Consider the following 15,494-nt stretch of genomic DNA (forward strand, 5'->3'; position numbering starts at 1 on the left):
CAAACAAAAAACCCCAAAAACTAAAAAAGCACACTGAGGAAGATCTGCCAAGATTTCGTTCTGCCAGAACGAAGCATTAGGAAGCTCTCTCTCTTCTAGGACATGTTTAGTGAGTGGAAGGGCCTGAAACCTCCCTGTTTTAACTGATCAGAGGTCCAAAAGAAATTGGCAATAAAGTTAGCAAAGCCTGCCTGAAGGACGTGATTAGCCATCTAATGCCAAATCTTAGAAATGTTTCCTTTACTGAGCACGGGGGGGGGGGGGGTGTGTCAAATAAACTGTCCCTCTCATATCAAAGGACCCCTCACATGTGCTGTATCTTGAATGTGTCTTTACCTTTGCTCTAACACTAGAAATACAGCCACTGTGAACTAGTGTGCATCACTCTTATAGTAGCTAGAACTAGAATTGCAGAATTGTCACCCCAGAAGGTGAAGAAATTCACTGCCCACATATGTGCATCTTTGCCTCAGAGTTGCATATGGAAGTTACAGAAAGTGATGGTCACACGTATTCTGTCAGTTGGCATACAGCTATCCAATCTTCTCATTTTACAGTAGGCCTTGGCAAGCATACCAGGCATCTGTTTTAATTGCTAATTAATAACATACTTGTCTTTGGGGGTGGAAAAGGGTTAATCTTTTAATCAAGCAGTTCCTACAAAACAGAAGTAAATAAGAAACATTAACTTTACAAAACACGCATTTCCCCTCAATCTGTACTCAAACTAAAACAGCAGGAAAAACATTTTATTGATTTTGACTCAAAACAGGCAACGCTATTCCTAACAAGAGAATACTCCCATCTTGTTTTTTCTGAGCAGTTCACGGGTGGATTAAACATACAGCCTGGTAAAACTTGGTGGAAAGACTCATGTGAACAGAGACATCAGTTTCTCATCTGATACCTAGATCTTGGCCACAGTATATGGGCAATGGAATAATTCCTTTTTATGGGACCCAGATTAAGCTGTAATCTTGATGTTATTTCAAATAAGAAAGTGGCAGGGACTGAATACACTAATATCACCCAGCTGAAACATCCCTGATTCACCTGTGAAATGTACACACAACCAGAGTATAAATAAGACTTAAACACAAAGCAATGTCACTGAAACAAATAATATTTAGGGGCAGCTCAACAGTAATCCACATCTCTCATTTAAAATATTATCAGTGAAATTTTATGTTCCTACTGTGATTTTTTTTTTTATCCTAATAAGCGCTTCTGATGAGGAAAGACATACAAGAGCTATGAGCCAAGTACAGTTCCGAGGCCTGATTCTGCAGTCTTCCCACTGCATAGCAAGTAGCATGTCACTAGTCACCATCAAAGAAACTCAAGGTGAACAGCAGTTGCAGAATCTGGCCTGAGAACTGTTTCATATTGAGTATGCGTATCATGAAATAGTCTTACCTCAGTAAGTGCGTGCAGCTGTCCTTCATGTACACAGACACCCATAAACCTATAAGAAACAAGAAAAGAAAAGTGGTTTGGGCTTTTTCCCCCCTCTTTTTTTTTTTTTTTCTGTGAAGAAACTAATATAATAAGAAGTACTGGATATGCCAAGAAAGAAGGGAAAAAGTAAAAGAAAAAATTCAGACTCACAGATACTGCATACCTCAATGTTGATTATTTAAACATCTCAGCATGAAACAAAATCATGTGTGTACACTACAATGAATTTGAATTAGCAGTTCCAAGAGAGCACAGGAGACAGCTCAAACTCAGGACGGAAAGTTACTAATTTGACTACAAGCAAAGGCCAGCATATAATGTTTTACGCAAAAAGGAACAGTCTCAGAGTTCTGTTTTAAGGAAGTTTAAGCCAAGTAATCCACTGCTGGTCTGCATAAATAGAAAATTACTTCCCTTTGCATTTTGCTGCTTAAGCATAAAGTTGTTTCTTCCTATCCCATTCCTAACCACTCAGGAATATGGGGGCACGTACGTGCAGCATACTTCCCCTCTCCAACCCCCTACTTCCAACCCCTGGATTGAAGCAAGTTTCGATGGTATCCAGTATACACACATTCCACAAAAGTTACCAACAGTGCACAAGTTTCAGACTCCTGCTGTTAATAGTAATGACTGTCACCCTTGATTTTTCTGGGAAGCGGTAGGGAATGTGCCATAGATTTAACATACGAGGAACAACTGAAAGCTCATTTTTACCACCATACAAGCTGAACTTAAAAGTGACAAAATGCAAATTAATATTAATGGTAAACATCTCCCATGAGAAAGTTCAGTGAAACTTAAATTGTATGCACTTCAGAGCCCTCCCTGCACAGTTAAAGTATTGGTTCTTTTTAGATTAACTAATTTGCAGTTTTATCATTTAGATTTTGGTCTGAACAAACACATTGTCATTTCCACAACATTCAGAAATTTCCACTTTGCAAGCAAGGGGTAGAAATGCATGATTTCATTAAATGTGACGGGAATCTTGTGGAGAACAATTTGAAGGAAAAGGACCTTTTATATACTCCAACACTTCCGAATTTAAAAACAAAATGATGCAAGACACATGTAGTACTAGTTCAGCTAAGCTGCTTTGGAAGAAATGAATGATCCTCACTGTTCTCTTGTCTAACAGCTGACTGGTAAATTACAAGCAGCCAAAGAAAAAAATATAGGTAAGGTCCTTTGCATAAGCTGAGCTGTGGAAATCTGTTTTTATAACCAAAGAAGCAAGACTTGTATTTGAATGTCTATTCCCTGCTCGCACCTCAAATAACAATCCCTGAATTAAATATGCAAATTTTAATTTGAGAGACAGTGAAAATCCAATTCCTCTTGTTTAATGCTTAGCAATAGGGCACAACCAGGTATTCAGGGGAAGGGGAAGAAGGGTTCTTTTAGATATACCATCTACTCAAAACATTGATGTTTCCAAGTTTCACTTCATACAGCAATTGTATATGAACAATTTTGTAAAACAAGTTGACAAATTAAGCTTCCTGAGAGCAAGAAATCCAGACTCCTCCAGAGCAGAAATCTGTTTCTTCCTTAATGCATTCTGAAAGTCTCCAGAGCTATCAGGCATGGTGTTAATAGCTTTATTCACAAGCAAAAATGGAAAAAAAAATCCAAAATACGAGTTCCACTATTAGACAACTTTTGAAAGTATTATTTTCTCTTTTATGAAACATGCTAATGACACATGGTTAACCCAGTACTGCAGTATTTTCATTCAACAAAAAACAAGGCTAAGTAATTAAAAATAATAATGTTTTCATCTATATATCCACTCTTCCTTTGTAAAGGTTTATTACATTACTTTCAAATCAGGAATTAATTGTAATTGACTTAATTCTAAAATATGAATGCAATTAAGAATTTATCAAAATTTTGGCAAAATTAAATTTCTTGTCTCATCTTTACCAAGCAGGAAACACATCACTGTCACCCAAAGACTGGCAGAACTTAACTTTTTCTGCCAACCTGTTTTGGTCAAGGGAAGTCTCAATGGAAACATATTCATTACCTTTGTGAACCTACGCCTAAGGCAGAAAAGACACACTGGCTCAAGTTACTAAAAGTAAGAGTTCAAAAATTCTTAAACGTTTAGGGTTTCTACTGGGAAACAGACATACAGTTCTAACTTTAAATCAGAAATTAAAAACAAAGCTCAATATCATGATCTCATGGAAAAAAGCTGGACATTAAGATACATTTATAAACCACACATATTTAGAAGTTATTACCCAGGAAAAGAGAAACCAGATACACTGATAAAGACAGAGTTAATGAGTTTACAAGCAACATACTGAAACCATTTAAACTTTGTGTCAAGAATCTCAGTTTTCAGACTCTGGAAAATAGATTGATGGAATGGATCTCTAGTAATCCAAATTCCTGGAAAACTTCTTCTTAGCTGCTGTATCAAGCCGTAATAAGCCTCTTGGTTAAGCCAAGTACTGCTACAAAACACTGCTGGAAAGCATTTTCACTAAAAGATAATACATGCAGCTGCTACCAGGAAATAAAATTACCAAGCAAGACTTAACATAAGATTTCAATTTCTGAGAATGCCCCAGATGAGATTCCAAGTTCTGTGGATAGGAAGCTGACATGCTGGTCCAGTACAGCTGAGCTTATTCCTGTTGGCTAGACGCACTGTCTCCAGAGCCAAAATGTGCTCGTAGGTGAACTTCAGCAGAATGTCTTGTCAGCCAAAGGTTATACTTCCTATAAGCATTTCTAGTTGGAAGAAGCTTCAATGACCGTCATCCACAAAACAGGAAACCATTTGCAGTTTAAGGAAGTTTATTTTCAAGACAGTATCTGGCCTTATCAGGAAAGCTGAAGCACTTCCAAAATCCTAACTAGTGGTTGGAAAAGCTTCTCCAGAAGCTGCAAATATGAAGGATGCTATTTGAGTCCACCCTACTAAATACAGCACAGCACATTTCCACCACAAAATGCTTTCTAACAAACGTCAGCAATGTTCAGATGTTGGAAGTCTCTTTCCATAAACCAAGTTATTCCTCAGTCAATCTGGAATACCTACCCTCCTAGACAAGAGCAAGAGAAGGTACTCTGGATATTCCTTAGTCTGTTACAGCAGTTACCCAAACTGCTTTCAGGTCAGTCAGACTGCAAGGGAGAAAATTGTGGACAGGAAAGGGGAGACTAAGAACTGTAGCCTTGGTCTGCAATTTTTGCCTCCTTGATAAATCAAGGAAAACTAATATCCAGATTATACAGCCACTGTGGACATCTAGACATTGAACACATGCTTCCCATTAAAAGAACTTCATTGGGACATGTTCCTGTTCTGTGGATAAACCTGGGGCAGCTACAGTCCAACATAATAAAATGATGCCTTCTGAAATCTACTGCTTGCATGAGAAAAATCAGCAGTTTGATGATAACAATAAACCTAAGAAACAAACCAAACACACCAATGCAAAAGTCTCTCATATGAGCTCAGTAACACGAAGAGAAACAAGGTCAAAAGACACATGCTTATTTCACTGCACTGATTGTTGGAGAAGGAAGAGGGTGAGTAAGAATATTAAGTTTGCATTAAGACCCTCCTTAATGTTTTAGGCACCATGCTATGTTAAAAATTTATTTTAAATTTTCTACACTTGCATTTTGATTCCAGATGCAGAGGTAAGGCATTTAATCTATCCTTTCTGTAACATATTATGCACAATGCATACAGCCTCTCTTCTGCTGTCTTGTGCACAGCATTTCTAAAATACTCCTTTTTGATGACCACACTACACAGAAGTAAAAGTATTTTTCTTCTGTGTTAAAGCACCGTTCAATACAGGACAAAGGATGTTAAAAGACAAAAGCCATTCTTCTGCCTATTGTAACAAAGTCCATCACAAGTACTTTCACAAAAAGGAAGCTTTGAGAGGAGAAAACTGCACACAAAAAAAACCTGGTATTGTGTTCCCAGGGTGCTAGATTTGTCTGAAAGGAGGTGAAATAAAATTCTCCTTGAAAAAAGTTCATGTAATATGCACACTGCTTGCTTTTTAGTATGTGTGCATGCGCACACAAGAAGGTGGATTTAATCAATGAGTCAATCTGCCTGCATGCTCACTGCCAAACACGCAGCAATACCTCCAAGCGCTCCCATGAGAGCACTTAAGACATGAGCTAAGGCTTTCTGTGTACACAATGTTTTAAATGAAGTCCCCAAGGTATAGATCAAATAAAGAAATACTTTTTCATGCAAACAGTAGTGATATTAAAGACTGAAATTCTATCTCAAAATTGAAGGTACGCTAATTTAAGAGACAGCACAAGAGATGGGAGAATCTGTGTTAGCACACCACTTCATTTGTGAAAATGAGAAAAACACACCTGTAAGACATTACCAGAATGAAAAGGTATCAGGTCTCTCAGGTTGCAGCCCTAAGGCTCCCAGCCTAGGACACAACGAGGGAGATTTCTTGAGTCCTTTCCAGCCCTATTTTCTTACTTTGATTTGGGTAAAAACTCAATGACTACGGCAGCACATTGGTATTCAGAGAAGCAGCAAAGTGGTAAAAAACATTTACAAGCATACACTAGACCTTTCTGATCAAAATGGATCTACATAGCTGACCAAGAGCAGAATTTGAGCCCAGAAATACCAAAATGAGTGGGGATATTTAAAGCTAGCCTTTCACTCCATGCCCAGAAACATGTTATTTTTAAAGCCTAAATAACCAGATTGATACTTCACCAAGTATTAGAAGCAGTGAAACTGAAATACCTTGACACAACTCCATCTCCTAAAGCAGTACAAAAGTGTCACCAAGATAAAAACACAGACTGCCTCTAGGTAATCTCTACCAGGCTAAGGAATGGAAGAAAGTCAGCAACTACTGACAAACTCACACTCCAGAATGGTGATTGCAGGCTAGGATAAAAACCTCAACAGACATCTGTAACTGTGAAAATGAGTTGATACAGACAGCACAGAAACAAAAGCAGTTTCTAATAGTCAGCAATATTTATTACTCACATCAGTGCAATCAATGGCAAAAATACAAGAATCTTTGCAATAACATATTGAAGTTAACTGTGGGCACATTGGAATTGATAGCTTGTAAAAAGTTGCTATGTATTTTCCAGCACTGGCAAAGGGATGGGTTTTTTAATCACCCAAAGGATAATAATGATCTTTGGCTACCAAATACACTACTAGGAAGAGGAATCTCTTCTCTCTTCCATATGACTTAGTTCATATAAACTAGGGAAGAGTTCTAGACAAAAACATTGATTCAATTACAAATTTTAGGTACCAAAGCATCAGGATGTTCAAAAACATAACCACGCACCCAGATTTAGGAAGACTTTAGCATACTAAAACAAATGTATCATTGCTGAACCTGACATTCACTTTCTGAAACATTAACTCACTGAACTGCACCTGTTGAAATAGGCTGAGAGCAGATTTTGTATGCTGCAAAGTCAGTAGCTATGCAGTTTCATAATTTTACAAACCATTTGATATCAGAGCACCTCGCAGCCCTCTACCTGCTACAATTAACCGCTGCACAACATGATCTCAACATTTTAGCCTAAGAATCCACTATTACCCTTACTGGCAAACAACAGATCAACACTAAGGAAAGTAACTTGTTTACAGAGTAAGTTAACAGTAGGTAGTCCTAAAGCTTACAGAAGATGAAGAAGCTCAGAGGTACGTATTAGATAAAATCAGAGTACGCCTTCAAGGCATGTGGATGAGATCCAGTGACTAATCAATAAATAATTAAACTTGATGCTAGTGACAAAACAGCTTACTCAGTAATATAGAGGAAGAACTTCAAAGGACAGAAATTAAGTTAAGAAAATAACATTTAACAGCAAACTGAGGTAGGTCATAGTGCCTGGAAAGGGGAAGTTATACATTAGAACTTCTTGTATTAGTATTTAAAGTGAATGATCCTCTTCCAAGGTTAAAATTTCCAAAAATAATCCCAGAAAATGTTTCAGCAGGAACACGTTGTTGTAGAACATTTTCCTAGTGACCTCTGAGTAATACTACTCCAGCAGCTCTTACTTGACAACACAATGTTTTCACCTCTCACCACTTTACTATAAAAGCAAATTATTATCAAATATTATTTTTAATGTGTTTCTAAAGTGGGAAATAGGTCCTAAACTAATTTTTACAACACTAGTAGAAGCAGCAATGATTTAGAGGTTTCTGAAACATAGATGTTTGCATGCATGTGTGTGTATATATACAGGTATATATAGACACATAGGCAAGTAACATTTAAAAAGGGCAAAATCTTCTCCCAGATATAAAGGGACTGGAAACACTGCAGTAAGTGATTTTAAACCAAAAATAGAATGACACATAACTAACACACAAAACCACTAAGTTATCCGCTACAGAAAGAAAAATAATAGTTTTTACTGATTATTATTATTTGATAAAAGAATAAACTAAAACTAAATACAGTTTTCTCATTTGCATTTTCTGTAGGAATGTCCTTGCTCCCTGCAGCAAGGGGACTTACCTAATACATAAGAAAAAGGCAGTATTTTTTACCAGAGAACCAACTCTCTTTGAAGAAACCTCAAATCAAGCAAGTGTAGTTTATTCTTCAAAACAAATTATTCAAAGATAAACCGTTTCTATTTAAGTCATTTATTTCTTATGTATTCACTCATAACTGCTTAGTTGAGCACACAGAAGAAAAGATTTCTCTATCAATCCGGTGTAATAACTGGGAGACCAAATGGAATTCCTTTTCTCCTTCATGCATAAATCAATACATTATTGTTCTTTCTTCAGGACCATCTGTGCAACACCACTGACTTCAAATTATTCATAGGCTATAAGGCCAGAGGGGACCAGTATATCATCGGTATGATCTCTCAGACATCATAAGGCATTTAAATTTCAGCAATTACTCAGAACTAAGCACAATAACTTTTGTTCTCAGCAACGCCTGTGTAACTCCATTCAAGGGGGGGGGGGGCAGGGTTACATTAAGCTGCAACTGAATGCTTTTTGCCTGTGAAACTATCCCTTTCCTACTTTCCCTCACCCCAGCCCAAATGAAATACCTTATTTTGAACAGAGTTGTAAAGCTAGATGTTTTTTAAAATAAGATTTACAAACCACACAAAGTTGATAAAGAAACTGATGAAGTGTACTGACTTCATGATTCTGACAATGCCAATCCCATGAAGTTATTCTTGCCACAAACCTTACTAAAAAAGCAGCTGTATCAGTCCCCAGGATCATACTCTGCTTATCTAAGGATTCTGACGGAAAGGAAGTGGTGGATAGATATAAGAAACAATTAATGATCCTGAAACCTAAAAAGCCAGATATCGAACATAATAAAAAATAAAATAAAAAAACCCCAAAACCCACCAACAAACAAACAGAAGAGCCAGAGGAGTTTCTGGGAACTCACCTCACCTTGGATCAGAGAAAACAGACTATGAATTCTAATTGGGGACAGATTACTACAACACTTGAATAAATATATTTGTGATAAAACCAATACAGTTTACTATGAGTAAAAATTCTCTAAGTTCACAGGTTTTGGGGGTTTTAAGGAAAAAAAAAATAGAAAATAGGCATGAATTAATGGAATGTTCCCTACAGATAGTCCAAATGCTTCTGACATGTCTCCTCATAAATACTGAAGGAAAAAAAACAAGATAATATTGTTACACATCGGTTGATGAAGACTGAACCAGGGTTTCAAGGATGAGAAAAGTTGGTTATAAAGGACTTCAGAAATCAGTACTACACCTGTACTATTTAACAGTCCGGTGAAGAAAAGGAAATTAAGTTACTTAAAGTTCACTGTGTCTCCAAACCTTTTGAGAAAGAGCTATACTGCCTGAGACTATCAAAATGGATCCCAGCTGTGCAACAGCAGTTTAGGAGAATTGGTTATTTGGTGGACCTTTAAACTTCTTAATGTTATATCTTCAGCTAATGATGTTAATTGAGTGTCACATCATCATAAAAGAGTAACCAAGACTGAAAAGATTCAAGGAATAAGAAGATAAACATTGAAACATTCTGGATTTGCATCCAGTAAATCTATTGCAAAACAAGAACTACCTTTTTCCTTTCAAGAGCAGATAAATCAGAATAGTTCAACTCTAGTACCTTTTCTTCAGTCCCTCTTATCCCACCTTGCAATACTACACTAAGAAAATGCTAAAAACTATAAAACAGACCCAAAAATTTGAGGAAGCTATGGCACTTTGCATTGTTAATCTGCAAGGTTAGTAACCATTGTTTATACGAATGGTGTTAAATTTGCAATAATTTAAATTCATGAAAAGAAGCCAAATTTCACTCTTCATACCATTTTACTGATTCATCAGAAATTTATGATGTGAAAACTTGTTTTTCTCTGAAATAAGTTACTCGTTACTGGTAAACTCCAGATACCAAAATCATGTGGATTTTCAATTTGCTCAAGTTTTTTCTTCCTCCTCCCCTTCTTCCATTAAATTAAAAGCTGATCCTAATACATTCACAACAGATAAAGCTATAATAAAAAAAAAAAAAAATAAATAAAAAATGGAAACAGGAAAGCTCTACTAAAGACAACCTATCTCTATACGATTCAGAAAAAAGCCAGTATACCTTAAGATGTTTGGATGTGAGAGTCTATTCATAAGTTGAACCTCTTTCAGCATGTTTGCTCTGTTGCTGTTCAGTGTGTTCATCTTCAAAGCCATGACCTGGTCTGAAGTTCTGTGCCTTACCTACAGGATGCAAACAAAAAATGGTAAGGATATGAAATGCAAGACTGAAAAACCAGTAATGTTGTAGTACAACTTAAAGATCCTTCATGACAAATGACTTGATCTATGCTCTGATTTCTGTAGTCTCTCACACAGATGACTTTCTATAAGCATAGTATCCAAATGTGAAAAGGTATTTTGCTCTTCTCTTGAAACTGGTGGTGACAGAAAGCTTGAGAAGTTGAAAAAAAAAAAAAATTATCAGCTTCTTAGTACAAGTAAAGGAAGCCACTTATTTGTCCAGGCAGATAGTTTCCTACTGCAAGACCTATAAAACTTACCTTCATTCCACCCATATCCCTCTTCTTTTCCCATTGCAGTGGTTGGTGTCATTGTTCCACAAAACGTATTATGAGGGGACCTGCTGGCTACAGCTACAGGGCAGATTTCAGAAGCATTCAATGTTTACTTCTGAACCAAGACCACAAACCGGATTATACATTCAGTGGACAGAAAGCATTTATAACAACGCCTGCTGCAAAGCAGAGAGGTTACTGGACACGGTACCTAGTCTGGGATGTTAGCAGTGGCTGCAGAGCGTCAGCATGAAAAAGAGGATTTCTCTAGCAACTGCACAGAACCAGCACGCCATTCAGAGTAACCCTCCCCAGTCAGAAATGCATGATTGTGGCCATTTCTAACTTGATACTCTCAAACTAGCCTATTTGTCATCAGCAAACAGACCAATGTTATGTAGATGTGTGCTACTATCAGAAAGGAGTTGTCACAATAGTGCAAGACTTGCCAAGCCTTAGAATTTCCTTGCAGTTGAGCGTTTCCACATGCATATCAGTAGTATTCATGGAAATTGTGTTCCCATTATTTTCTTCCTACATCAGTACTTGCAGCCCATAAAAAGAAAATGTGTACTTCTTAAAGCACTGAACTACAACCATGGCAAATTCATTCATGTTTACTGAGATTAGAAAAAGGTTAGAAAAGTCTGTGATGCAACAATTTTCCAATAAAAGGCTTCTTTAGCTGTGCTATGTGAGTTACAGAAAGAACAGCTGAACTCACGATAAGCAGATTAAGAAGAAAGCTGGGTATGTTTTTTGGAGGTGAGGCTCACTGGTAGGTCTGAGGCAGCAAGTGATACCCATTTTCAAGGTTTATTCGCACACTGTATCTTCAAGAACAAGGGGCATATTTCAGCTAAACATTCTCACCTAGACACAAAGCACCATGAATTCAGCACAGGGATGTACTGGGAGGAAAGCGTGTCTCATGTTTCAGATGTGTGCCTGGCTTTACGCTTCTGAGTTGCCTATTCCTGTCCTAGGTCCTAGTTTGAAGTATAGGGTAGCACTGGAAACATGGCAGTTAAGTGGTAAAACGACATCGAGGGACTGAGTGAGTAGAAAAATAGCCCACAGATGATTTTTCTCCTGCTTCCCCCCGGCCCATGCACAGGAGCTCCTCCAATGCTTCACCCACAGTCACCCAGTAATCCCAGTGCAAGAAGGATCAGAGAAAGGAGGTGGAGAAGGATACAGAAACCAGCACTGAGAGCAGAAACAAACAGCAAGTTCATAAGCATGGGACTCCTCCTTTCAGTGGCAATACTGGGTTTAAAATAAAACTGGTTGAACTACAGCTTTACTACATTATAACAAGATAATCTAGAATCCTTCTGCACACAACCTGTCTTGCCTGTTTGGCATGCTTATTGGTTTTAAGCTGGATGATTGCATGTTAAGTTGATGAGGTTTATTGTTACTTGTCAGGTTTCTTGAGTCTATTGTGTGCTTTCATTAATTTTTAATTTTACGCAGCTTTTGCATACCCAGCCAATTTGAATGAACAAGGTAAGTTGGAGAGGTCAATGTCTATGTACAGACTTTTCAAACATATATTTTAGTTATACATTAGTTTTATTAGCAGTAATGCTTTGGTCGAGAAACAAAAAAATTTAAAAAATGCTTTCATAGACTTAAGAAAGGAAGATTTGTTCCAACAATGCAAATTTAAATTAAGAAAAAAGGACAATTTAAAAGCTTTGAATCTATACACAGCTGCTAAATCAGCACACTTCCTCTGGGAGGAGGGTTAGGAATCTTGGGTGTTGTGGTGGAGTAATTTGGGGTTTGCAGGGAATAGGAAAGAATTTGAAGGAACTTAACTCCTACAGGCAAAGAGATGCTCTCAACAGAACTTCCTCAGAAATCAGCTTTCCACTAACACAGAAGCCTGAAGGCCTGCCAACAGGGAATGAATAGAGGTAGAAGGTGAGCAGGAACTCAGATGGAGTGTGGTCTTAAACAGTATTTGCCTTTTCATTAACTCTGCTAGCTACCTCTTAATTTCCTGCCCATTTCTATAATTCACTCAGTTCTGTGCCAAAATTTCAAGTTCTTTTGCCTCAACTCTGAGGTAAAAGTAGAATCTACCGTAGGACCTTCTTCCTTGTTCTTTGCCTTTTCCTTGTTCTGACCGCTCTTCTTGAGCTAGGGAAACATCAGAAAAGAGGGTGGGTAAGTTTTTGGGGCACTGTCCCCCTGCATTCTTCCCGCATTCTCAGGTCTGATACGCAAGAGGAAGAGGTTAGCAACTGCTTCTCAAAGGTCTGACTGTCCACAGTACTAACTCCACATTCCAGAGAAAACTGAGCCACTTTTGCAAAGACAAAATTTTTCATCCTCCATTTCAGAAGGATATTCTGCAGGCTTTTCAGTCTTGATAGACTGAACAAGGTTCTGTGGTGAGGTCTGGGGTTTTTTTCATTCGTTTTATAAAATCATTTTCCCCATGCTTGGAAATAGCTCAGATTTCTGGCATATACAGCATATTCTCTCCCTATAACTGGTCTCTAAACAGCACCTGCCACTGCACTGTGCTTTGTTTCAAAGGGACACGGTAAGGTAATGCCAGCAATTTTATTTGAACTTCTGTATACTGTTCTGATGTTGAAGGATGTATTCCTGCCAAATCTGATAGAACAGCAAATTATCTAATCAAACCAAAGGAGAGGTGGGAAACAGGGACCCTCTCGTGCTAGCTACCCTTTAAGCAAGGAGGAAGAAGCAGAACTGGAGGTGGGAGGGCATCTTCTCAAGAGGACAATACCCAATACTATGAATAAAATCAAATACCAGACTATATATTGTGGAACACAATGCTAATCACTTGGAACATACATAAGGCTAATTGTGTTCTCTCCTCTGAAGCACTGCTGGCAAACAGTATTTCTGTGGAAAGAATGGACTGCCAACAGGGAACAGACAGGTCCTATCTTGAGGGTCTTGGTCAAGCTCCGGATCATCTACATAGAGCTATCAGTTACACCACCCTCTGTGCTCACTTACCCGTCAGTCATACCCTAGACAAAATTTGGGTCTAGTTTGGCATCCCTTGCCAAAACCCTGCCAAACTGTTTAGTTTTAATCCTTCATCTCCTTTCAGGCCACCTCTGGGCAATGAAACCATGGAAGTGATGTTTCAACACCTGACTGCTCCAGAAGCAAAACTGGTAAATATTTTGAAAATATTGCTGATCCAATTTAACATTTGTTTACAAGGCAGTCTGCCTCAGGCATATGCCTGTATACTCAACATAAACAGGGATTCACTCATGCAATTCAAACCTTTCACTGATGCAACTTGCAGATTGCTGTAAAGCTTTTAAAGCTGTTGACATTATTATTAATTAGGGTTCCTTGCATATGAGAGCAAGTAACCTTTCAGCGATGTCTGGATGATCATGTCTCTGCTTAGAAATATTCTGACAATCCTACAGCTGCTTTCCCATGCTGCTTTGCACACGCTTCTGACTTCTCAGTCTGCTTACCTATGTGTCTCCATCTCCGAGGTCACAGTAACCAGATATTGCCTCCCTGTTTTATTGCTGGCAGGCAGTTAAACTGTCCCTTTGCACTCTGATTCTTCTAGGTTCAAAGTACTTTGTCAGCACTTTGACCTGGCTATGGCTAGCTGCATGGCCTGCCTGCTCACTGTGTCTCCAAACCATGTTTTGATCGTGGACCTTACCCCTTCCTTTAGAAGAGAGTGAGAAGTAGAGGAAGTCATGGATCCAGGTACAGAGAGAGTAATATATTTGTAGGAAATCTCATAATAGTGTTTGAGCAGGGCTTACATTCAAAAGAACCAGTCGCTATATAAACGCTGTACCAAGTTCACACAAGCAGCATCCTGCAAAAATTGGTGGGTTTAATTTTCAGCTTGCTGCTTAGCTACAAGGTTCTTTATTATTAAAAACATTGTAAATATCATTTAGATAATTATTTACTAAGTCATATAGACATGTCAGGGCTTTCTGAAAATCCAAACATTCATATTACCTCCGCTTTTTGCCTGGACTGAAGGGGAGGAGCATTTAAGCAATAGCTGAAATCTAGCCTGATTTCATCTTTCACAAGGCCTTTTTGATCTGTATTAACTGTACCTTTCCAGGTGGCCTTTGAATAAGCATCTGAAAAACATTTCCTAATACTGATGTTTTAAATCTGCCAATACAGCTTTCAGCTTTGCCCCTAGTTTTTCACTGCATTATTTTCCAAATCTTCACTATATAGCTGGAGGTATTTTGTCACTATTCTCTTCCAAAACTGCATTTAATTGCTTTCCAGTTTTTCCTTACCTTCCCCTGTTCTGGTATCCAGCCTCACTGCTTAATTACACTTACAGATCTTTACTTACACAGCTACTACATAAAATCATGTTGCCCTTCTAGCTCTAGCACCCACACCAATTCTTTCTTCATTCTTTTACACACCTCAGTCTTCATCTAGCCATTTCACCTTCACCTTTCCTGACATGTGTCCAAAGTACCATTTTAAAAGCAGCCCTCTCTAGTCCAAATATATGACCTTTCCTGAGTTTGCCTCCTGTTTCTGAGCTCACTGTATTATCCACAAAAATGCTGCACATATTTTTACTTATACTGGCTCACCAACCTTACACTCACCAATTCAAATATTTCCTCTGCATTCAGCCTGCAGCCTTCATGTTAGTGACATATACAGCAAAGTTCAAATAGCTTTTTACTTATCTATGCCACCTTCTATCAATCTCTCTTCTGTAACAATCTGTGTCTTCATCTGATTTGTGAGTATTTTCTCTTGCGATAACAAAAGATGAAGACATTACCTTAGTTACCTTCCTATGCCGTTTGCACTAACTATGCTATATAGTATAACTTTGACTGAGTCCACAATAAAGCTAGTGAGACACATGAGATGATAAAAATAATTATTATTAAAGAGAAAAGGCTGCATCATAGGACT

At 38.0% G+C, this 15,494-nt stretch overlaps 1 protein-coding gene across 2 annotated transcripts in view; it reads right to left on the reverse strand.

Annotated features, from left to right (window-relative positions):
- The window catches only part of TESK2 (testis associated actin remodelling kinase 2), an 85,916-nt gene that overhangs the window by 46,064 nt on the left and 24,358 nt on the right, over positions 1-15,494 (reverse strand). For both annotated transcript variants that reach the window (XM_052800612.1, XM_052800613.1), the window contains 2 exons: positions 10,091-10,212; positions 1,417-1,465 (listed from right to left, as the gene is read on the reverse strand). In XM_052800612.1, the coding sequence (XP_052656572.1) occupies positions 1,417-1,465; positions 10,091-10,212 (171 nt within the window). The remainder of the gene's footprint in view (positions 1-1,416; positions 1,466-10,090; positions 10,213-15,494) is intronic.

This window comes from Harpia harpyja, chromosome 11, assembly GCF_026419915.1.
Source record: "Harpia harpyja isolate bHarHar1 chromosome 11, bHarHar1 primary haplotype, whole genome shotgun sequence".
Taxonomy (NCBI): Eukaryota; Metazoa; Chordata; class Aves; order Accipitriformes; family Accipitridae; genus Harpia; species Harpia harpyja.